Source organism: Pollachius pollachius, assembly GCF_949987615.1.
Source record: "Pollachius pollachius genome assembly, chromosome: 1".
NCBI classification, from domain to species: Eukaryota; Metazoa; Chordata; class Actinopteri; order Gadiformes; family Gadidae; genus Pollachius; species Pollachius pollachius.
The window spans coordinates 37306292-37316138 of record NC_136934.1 but is presented as its reverse complement, the minus strand read 5'-3'; the positions used below and the strand labels follow the sequence as shown (position 1 = coordinate 37316138).

At 48.5% G+C, this 9847-nt stretch overlaps 1 protein-coding gene across 1 annotated transcript in view; it reads left to right on the top strand.

Annotated features, from left to right (window-relative positions):
- The window catches only part of cspg5a (chondroitin sulfate proteoglycan 5a), a gene marked incomplete at both ends in the record, with an annotated part of 29720 nt that extends 20367 nt beyond the window's left edge, over positions 1–9353 (top strand). Inside the window, 2 exons of the mRNA XM_079746609.1 lie at positions 3536–3692; positions 9186–9353. Of these exons, the coding sequence (XP_079602735.1) occupies positions 3536–3692; positions 9186–9353 (325 nt within the window). The remainder of the gene's footprint in view (positions 1–3535; positions 3693–9185) is intronic.
- Between the last annotated feature and the right edge of the window lie 494 nt (positions 9354–9847).

Genomic DNA, 9847 nt, shown 5'->3' with positions numbered 1-9847 from the left:
ACGGGTGAGAGGTGGGAAGAGGTGGGTAATGACAGATTGAGATAGAGAAATACAGAGTGAGAGAGACTAGGAGACTAGGAGGGAAAAAGGGATGGAGAGGGATAGTGAGAAATAGCAAGAGAGTGATGGACATAGGGAGAAACATTGAGAAAAAGTAGGAGGAGAGAGGGAGAGAGACAGTGAGAAACAGTATGAGAGAGAGAGGGAGAGAGAGAGTGACAGGAGGAGAGGGGGGGAAGAGAGAGAGAGTGATAGGAGGAGAGGGAGAGAGACGGAGAGTGTAAAATAATGGCCAAATATAGTGGATAAGATGTAGTGCGTGGGGGAGGGTGGGGTAGCCTCAAGTGGAATGTGTTGAGGGGTGACACAGGTGAGTGTGGGCGATGATTGAGCAATAATGCCTTAACGAAGGAGTGTGAGGAGAAAGGAGGGGAGGAGGAAGAGCAGCAGGAGGAGGTGCAGTGTACTGCAGATAAACAACTGGAGGAAAAAAAATGACGTGGACAGATGAAGAGAGGGAGAACAAAGGAAACAACTGGGGGGGGGGGATAGCGAAATAGATATCAATAGAGGAGGCAAACCAAGAGAGAAAAAGAGAGAGAGAAGATGAAGAGATGAACGAAGGGCTGAGGGCTGTGAGACCTGCCATGGTGCAAAGACGGCTCTTTGCCTAGCAACAGAGCCGTCGCTACGGTGAGCTCGGCGGACGCGGCACGAGCCCAGAATGCTAATGCAGCCCTCCAAGCTCCAACACTAGAATCCCACGCTGAAGCTATTTATATCCGCCAGGAGGACGGCTAACGCCGGCCGCGGCAAATAGGAGCATGGAGTTGAGGACGGTGATGAAGGGCTGGGCAGCTGTAGCGCTAGTGCGGTCCACGCACATGCAGTTGTAGCGCGAGCTAGCAAAAAGAAAAGGGATGATGATGTCATTGGTACTCCGAAAGTAGGGCAGACCGGGAGAAGAGCGGGGGGGGGGGGGGGGGGGGGGAGTGAGAGAGAGGGAAAGAGAGAAAAAAGGTGGGGTTGACCTACATACAGCTGTGCGACCTGAGGGTGTGTGTGTGTGTGTGTGTGTGTGTGTGTGTGTGCATGTGCGCATTACAGTGTGCCCGCACACTCAATGTTGAGCTTGTTCATGCATGGGTGCTTTCACGTGTGTGGCCTGAGCCAAGGCGCATGCGAAATATGGATATATTTTTTTCTTTATGCATATAGCTGCTCATGCATGCATGAATGCGTGCATGTATGGGGATGTATGTACAGTCTGTGTGCATGCACCAGTGTGTGTGCGGGCATGTGTGTCTGTGTCGGTTCGTATGTAAGTGTGTGCGCATGTGTGTGGGCATCTACTTGTGTGTATGTGAGGGCCTGGGTGTGAGTGTTTTTGTGTGTGTGTGTGTGTGTGTGTGTCTGTGTGTGTGGGTGGGTGGGTGTGGGTGTGTATGGATGTCCAGTAGAAGCGAGGGATGGGGTGGCAGTGTGAAGGAAGTGAAGAGGAGAGAGAGATGGATAGATGAACGTGTGAACAGAGGAGAGAGGAAGGAGGCGGGAAGCAAACAGAGTTGAGTGATTATGCAGAGAGAAACTCAGCAGGACACACTGCAGTGTGTGTGTGTGTGTGTGTTTGTGTGTGTGTGTGTGTGTGTGTGTGTTTGTCTGTGTAAGCCTCATTAATACATTCGACTTTTGTCTCCATCTGGCGTGTGTGTGTGTTTGTGTGCTTTTCAGGTTAGAAACACACGTTCCCTGTCACAATCAAGATCCGACCTAGTTCGTCCATCATTGTGCACAAAAACCACTGCACTGTCACACGAACTGTGACACACATACAAACGTACACATGTGTGCACACCATCCTCAAAAACCATCCTCAAAAACCCTATTCAGAGGCAATCTGTGGTCCTGTGGTCAACCATCTATCCCTCTCTCTCTCGCTCTCTCTCTCTCTTTTTCTTGCTCTCTCGCTGTCTCTCTCTCCCTCTCTCTATCTATCTATAGCTCATTATCTTTAACCAACCACGTTGTTCATGCAATATACATTATACATGCTATATATAATATATGAGATATTATGTCATGTATATATAAATACATTATAGGAGCGATTGCATGTGGAGCAGAGGGACTTCACCTCCTCCAAGCATAGAGCAGGGGAGGAGGAGGTGCTCTGGAAGTATAGATCAGATCAGGAGCTAGAGGAGGAGCGGGGGGGGGGGGGGGGGGGGGGAGAACAGGGAGAAATTATGAGGAGCTTCCCAAGAGGAAGCATTCAGAGTCAGGGCTCAAGGACCAGAATCCATCAGGGGCAGCTGAGGAGAGGAGGGATCGAAGGACAAGACGGATGGGAAATGTTTTTTACATAGCAATCGAGTTCCATTTAGACAACCCAGATCAACCCTCTTGTCCTGTCAAGAAGTCAGAACGAAAAAAATAAATATTTTCCGAACAAATCAATTCTCCACATACCACAGTTCTCTCTTCAGTCTTGTGACTAATTCAAAATGTTTTGGTTTTACTGCGAGTGTGCTTGTGTGTGGTTTGCATGTGTGCTATTCTCAAAGGTCTGTTTATGTATCTACAATAGTGACCGTGAGTCTGTGCTTTAAAAGCAGGGCACGGTAATGGGCGCTTCATGTCTTTATGTGGGCTGAAGAGGTAAACAAGCAGCACTCATGTTGGATAACCAAGTAAGAGTCTGTTGCATCACAGAATAAGAAATGTGTTTGTCCTTGTCATTGCCATGTGAACATTCGTTGTCTTACTAATGCTTATGTTCTGCTTCTCTCCCCCCCCCTCTCCCCCCTCCCCCCACCTTCTCTAAATTTGTTGTCTTTTTCCAACTGTCTAATCTCTCCCTCTCTTTTTCCTTCCCTCCTCTCTCCTCCTTTTTGCTGCTCCATCTTGTTTTCCTATGTCTGCTCTGTCTGGTCAATATCCCTATTCTCTCTGTCTCTCTGTCTCTCTCTCTCTCTCTCTCTCTCTCTCTGTCTTTTCTTCTCATCTTTCATCCTTTCTTTCTCTTCTCCTGCGCCCACCTAATGGAACCCATCCCTTTCTTCCGTTCTCTGACCTTACCCTGTCTTCAAATTTCCTCTCCTTTACATTTTTTGCTCTTCGTTCTATTTTTTTGTATCTTCTCACCCCCCCCCTCTCTCTCTCTCGGTCTGTCCTTCTCTGCTGCTCGTCCTTTCTTGTCATTCTTATACCCTTTGTCATCCTCCCTTCTCTCTTTTCTCTACCATCGTCTTTACAATCTCTCTCTCACTCTTTATTTTCTCTCCACTACGACTTGTTTCTAATCTTCTCCTCTTTTTCCCAATCACTTTTCCAAATCGTCTTCCTACTCTTTCTGTGTTCCTCTGTTCCACAATCCTCTCACCTCTACTTCTCCTCTCTTGTCGCCTTCTCATTTTGCTTCTTCTCTTTGCCTTTCTCCCCTCTTCTCTTCCTCCTCCTCCTCTGTGAATCACCCCACATCTCTCTACTATCTTTCAATCCTCCTCCTCCTCCTCCTCGTCTCCCCGGCGACCAGCAGTAAGTACCGGCCCTCCTCGGAGCAGCACAATGATAATTTCTCCCTGTCCACCATCGCTGAGGGCTCCCACCCAAATGTAAGGAAACTGTGCGACACCCCCCCTAACGTCCCTCATGCCCGTGCATTGGCTTACTATGATAACATTATCTGTCAGGTAACGTGGTTCTCTCCTCTCTTCACCTCTTTTTCCCTGCAACCCCTCCCGCCCTCCCTCGCTTGCTCGCTTGACGCATGCACTTGACGGTTGCGTTCCCCCTGCAGGCCGGGGGTCCTGGGGGTGCCTGGCTGGGGGGCCAGGGAGGAGGGGCCCTGTGGGGGAATGGGGTTGTGGATCTCGATGGTTGGGCCCGGTCTCCAGTCAGGGAATGAGGAACAATGCTATTGATACCGATAGATCCACTTTTATAAATACGCTCCACACACATGTGCACGTACGTGTGCGGTAGGCATGCCCGTCAGCCCGGTCGTTACCCACTCCAGGGCACGGTGTGCACACCTACACACAAAGATACAGACTTATGGATACACAAAATATAGCCTATGGCTCACATGCCTTTCCAGCCTCTATGCGGCGCGGGAAGCCGCGACACTTTGCCACAGAGCTGGAGCCATCTTGTTTCCATGGCAACGCTGCGGCGCGTCCACAGTGTTCTTTGTTTGACCCGCCTTATTGATTTGCTACTGTCAAAACAAAAGCACACACACACACACACACAATGAGATGATTTTTCTTCGTGAAAGCCCTACCGTAGACTCAGCTTGTTTCATTGTGCTACTCCTGACCCCTCAATGGGTACGCATTAACAACCAAACACTGACATCTGAATCACAATTACTCCTCTGAATCACAGTTACACAAGACCGGCTCTTATCCCAACCAGTGACCGACCACAGCCCCACAGACCCCCCTCTGCCTCAATTCCTTCCTGGCATCCTATCCTCACCCCCTCCCTCCCCCCCTCGAAACCTTCCTTAACCTGCCTCCTTCCCTTCTAATCACTCCTTGCATCGGTATGTCATGGCATGCACTCCCTATCGCTAGCATGCGCCTTTTTTGATGGGTGGGGCCGCCTCTGCCACTGCATGCGTATGTACAATATACTGCAGTGTGTATGTACAACCCAACCTCAGCTATGTTTATCCTGAACGCTGCCTTGAAACAGAGCTCGGCACACCATTCTGATTTTGCTGCTATTGTCCTTATTCACAAGCGGCTATATTGATTACTTTGGTTGGGTAAACCTTCTTGGATCTTTGGAGAAACAGTGACAACGATCACTCAAATCCAAGTAATTCTTAATACCATCTGGTTGAGGATATTCAATGCTGAACTTAAAATGATTAACTGAGCTTTCTTGGTTTACAAAGATCTAGAAAGTTTATCCACCAAACTAAGGCACTATGACCGCTAGGTGAATTAGGTTAAGCTAACAGTGAATTAAGGCGGGGAGGGCAAAGGGACAAATTTTTCTGATCTGGATAAACTTCTGAGATGCAAGGATTATCTGTTTCCTAGCAGCAGAGCACCAGCTTGGGTATATAACTAATCGAAGCATGGGTAGTTGATAGTAGCGTTGATGCTATCGTTGTAGCAGCATGGTTAGTTAAAGGCCTACAACAGACATTTAATTTGTCTAATTGTTTTAGGATTTGTCATGATGTGGGACCACCCTCAAACAACTCCATCAGAGGAATATCATTTTTATTTAATTAATATTACCCTGCTATCAATCACAGGTAGCAAAGGCAATTACAGGCTTTTTGTTTCACTAGAACAAATAACCTTTAGTGCAATTTAGAAAAAATATAAGAGTACATTCCTTCCTTTCTTACAACCTATAAATCCTAAAAGGCTCAATCATCTTCTGTAAAACCCTTCCACACGCCATGTAACCATCTGTTAATCAAACAAAAACATCTAAACCATATCAAAAATATTTACAACTCTTAACCTGTGTCTGTCTACTAACAAATAGTGCCATTTTTCAAACAAATATTTAACTTACCCAACCAACCGAAACCAAACCCTCCCCAGTTTTCCCGAAACAAATCTTAAATAATCTATAAAAGCATACCAATATAGCAAATAGCCCGTAGCGTCACTCAGTACACCCTGTCTTGCTAACAGTCTGGTCTTGTCCTAATGTCTGTGTCAATATGGTGCCAGACCTGGCCAGGTCTATCCTAACCAAGATCTAATGTGGGGGCTCGCAGCCGAAGGATGACTGCAGAATTCAGTCCATGTATGGCCAGGATGGTTTCACAGCTCTGCTAAGGGACCACAGAGAACAGGGAATATCAAATAACCACTGGCAGAAAGTCACTCCTTCTGTCTGTCTGTCTCTCTCTCTCTCTCTCTGTCTTTCTCTCTCTCTCTCTCTCTCTCTCTCTCTCTCTCTCTCTCTCTCTCTCTCTCTCTCGCTCTCTCTCTCTCTCCCCCCCTCTCTCTCTCTTTCTCTCTCTCTGTATATATATATATATATATATAAGATTTCTCTAAGGGCATCTCTATGTCCCACTCTTCTCTGATATCTCTGTCTTTGCATCTTTGTCTCAGTTTCTCTAGCCCATCGATTTCTGCTCCTTTCTCTTTTCCTTTCCCGATTTACTTCTCTCTTTCTCTCACTCCCTCTCCCCTCTGGCTCTCTCACTCCAATCTGTGTGAGGTGGTCTTGTATGGTTATCAGGAGAGTAACCCTTTACCCCCTGCCACCTCCCCCCCCCCATAGAAAACCATGAGCAGATACACCTGGGAGTGTAAGACCAAAGAGGAGTCCGACTGCCAGGTAAGAGCTTCGCCCCTTCCCTCCAGATGGCCCCGCCCCCTCTCATCTTCCAAAAGGCTTTCATTGTAAGGTGGTCGTGTCCGGCACTCTCTCTACCCCACCTCAATGGACCAATCAAAGGCCCTTCTCCTGCCAATGGACTTCAACCAATTTTGCCTTTAGCCACCTTAGCCTTCAGCCCCTTTAGCCTCTGGCCAAACTCACTAAGCAAGCTTTGACAGACTGCAGATGCAACCTGGGCTCCAAGGTCATAGAAATCAAAGAGATCAATGGAAAGCCCAGATTTCAAAGTTCATGAACCATTTTCAAACGGCACCACCTCGGCTAACTCATAACAAGGAAGCCTATGCATGGCTCATGCTAGGTCAACCTCCTTTTTTTTATCTGTTCAAAAATAAATCTAGTTAATCAAAAACCCAAATCACGTATATACAGATCAAATAAAAGAGAAATGCATCTTTTAAAGATTATCATAAAACATACAGTTCATAAAGTCCAGCATAATCTGTTAATGTCAAATACATCCTATACGTTTGTTTGTGTGTGTGTGTGTGTGTGTGTGTGTGTGTGTGTGTGTGTGTGTGTGTGTGTGTGTGTGTGTGTGTTTGTTTGTGTTAAGATGCAGGCAACTCCTTGTAGGAGCTGCAGTTGAAACAGTTGAAAAATAAAGGACCAGAAACATCAGACCATATTTAATAAAATAGTAATAAGATGTCAAACCTATACCCCAACCAGGGCAAAATAACTCATAAATAAACTATTTACAACAACAATAAAAACAGAGCCCACGATCAAGAGGGAAGTTAGTACCTGTGCCTTCATCATCATCATCATCATCATCATCATCCTCACCAAACGTATATAAATATATATATATCTGTTCTCAATCCTCCCACCCACTCTCCCCGACCCGCCCCCCCCACCACCACCTCCCCCGAAACAACTCCAAAACCACCACCCTCCTTCTTTCTCACCCTCCCACAGGCACCTAGTCTCCCCCCTAAACAGCCTGTGAACCCCAAAACCAACCTCACCCCCCAACACACACGCAACCAAACAACCAAACAAACCGTTTTTCAGTTTCATGCTGACGGGAGGACAGAAGGGCCCTACCCCGTAACCATGGAAGTGACGTACCCACACGTCCTGCCTGAAGTTACTATCTAGGGCTCCAGACGCCTGGGTAATTAGCCTCTCTCAACCCCCACCCTCCCAACTCACCTCTGTGCTCGTTCAAGCCCTGCCCCTCACTTACAGGAGGCAGGGCACTATGTTGGTGACTGGCCCCGCCCTTTAGTGTGTGTGTCTTTGTGTGTGTGTGTGTGTGTGTGTGTGTGTGTGTGTGTGTGTGTGCGTGAGTGTGTCTGTGTGTGTGTGTGTGTGTATGAGTGTGTCTGTGTGTGTGTGTGTGTGTTTGTGTGTGTGCGTCTGTGTGTGCATGTGTCTGTGTGTGTGCATGTGTCTGTCTGTGTGTGTTTGTACAAATAATGATGTGTATAGTTGGTAGGTGTCAGCCTCTCAATGTCAATCTGTATGTGTGTGTCTCTGAATGTGCTTATGTGTGCGAGCGTCTGTTTTATATTTTTGTTTTGTGTATTTGTGCACACAAGTGTCGGTCTGGGTTTGATTGTGTGCACGAGCGTGCATTTTTAATTCTCTCACATGTGCACGTGTGTCCAGGTCTGTATGAAGGCACGCACGTGTGTCACTATGTGAGTGTGTGAGTGTGTGCCAATCTGTCTGTAAACACACCAGACACACAGCTAGACTTCCCAGAATGCCGTGGTGCAGCAGGGTCGATGCTGCCATGCACTAATAATGACTCGGCACTCTACACCCCTCCCCTGGCCTTAATTAAGTACAGATCAATTAAAGAACATCAGTGGCTGCCTATAAACGCATTATGTTCACAGGGCCTGCATGGGTTTGTACGATGGTGGTTCCACACAAAACAACAACGCACCATGTAGCAGCGTGCAGATTTTCTTGTTATTCAAATTTTGAGATGGTTTCAAACAGAGAGGAGCATTATGGGGGATTCATGGGGGAAGGGTCTGGGATATAGGGATGAATGTGGGGGGGTGAGCAGGTGGGTGGGTCAGGCAAGGGGGGAGGGGTGGGTGGTTGCATGCCACATGCCTTGCTTGCATGTGGATGTGCATGTTTTTCCCCATGGTCAGGTGGACCAGAGCACTAAATTGGGTGGTGGGTGTAGGAGGTGTAGGGCGTGTGAGGGAGGGGGGATAGGGGGGATAGGGGGGCGGAGTGGCTCATGCTGCCTTTAGCTCCTCTCAACCCAACATGCTGTGGCAGCCAAGCATGAGGGCTGTGTCCAGTGTTTCCTCTGTAACAAAACCACGTGCGGCTTATTTTTAACCTGGTTTTGTGCGCTGCAGCATGCTGACAGGAACACTGTAAACACTGGGTTTGACATTGATGCAATATTAAATCATATAAGAATATGGGCTGCTGCTGTCCTTGACCTAGCCTTATCTTTAACATTTCAAAGGATTGCTTGAACAACAACCCGTTTAAGCTAACGATGATGTTGTCGTTGTTCACTCACACTGCGTAACAGTTATTGCGGCAAAGGTTTTCTCTGTGTTGTTCATTCAATTGGCAGCAAGGATCCACCTTGAGCCAGTGTTAGGGCTGTGAATCTGGTTTGAACCGGAGAGCCTACATGCTGAGGTTTACTTCCTCTAAGTAGATCTCACCATCTGAACCATGCTGATGTTTTCGCATGCTCAATTACTAACTATACCTTCTACACCCACCCCCACCCCCCCCCCCCCCCCCCCCCGCACCTCCTCCTCCTCCTCCTCCTCCTCCTCCTCCACCTCCACCTCCACCACAAACAGGATGATCCTGGCTCCCAGAACAAGCTGGAGGACCCGGTGAAGGCCTCTCCCAGGGAGGACGACTCCCTCAACATCCACAACTCCCTCACCCCCAAACACGAGAACCACAAGGTGCTCGGCGAGGAGAACTCCTCCGAGGTAAACTCCCTGCAGAACAACATGATGTGAAGACCGCCCTTCCCCCCCCCCCACACCCCACGACTCGCCGCAAACCCCCCCCATCCCATCCCCCTCCAACCACCAACCAACCAACCAAACCCTTCAACCAGTCACGCTGCCAGGGAGAGCCAGTCCCCGCCCCAGAACCCTATGGATCCCGCCCCCTTTTCTCTCGCCCTACCCCGACTCCCCCCTGGCTCTCCACCAGCTGATCAAGTGCACCAAACGGGTTACCATGTCAAACAAACCAGCAAAACCGACCAACCGTCAACCAGACCAGCCGACCCAGTCTTGAAGACCATCGCCGCCACGGCTACACTGCCAACCAGCTGCCTGGGCTGCTGAAAAACAGAAACCTCACCACCACTCTGCTGCCACCGCTACCTATACCGCTGCTTCACCCCCCCTCCCCCCCCCCCCCCCCAATTGTTAAGAATACTGCTGCCCTTCGGAAGCCCCGCCCACCCAACCCTGCTGTTGCAAAGCAACGTCCACTCATGCTC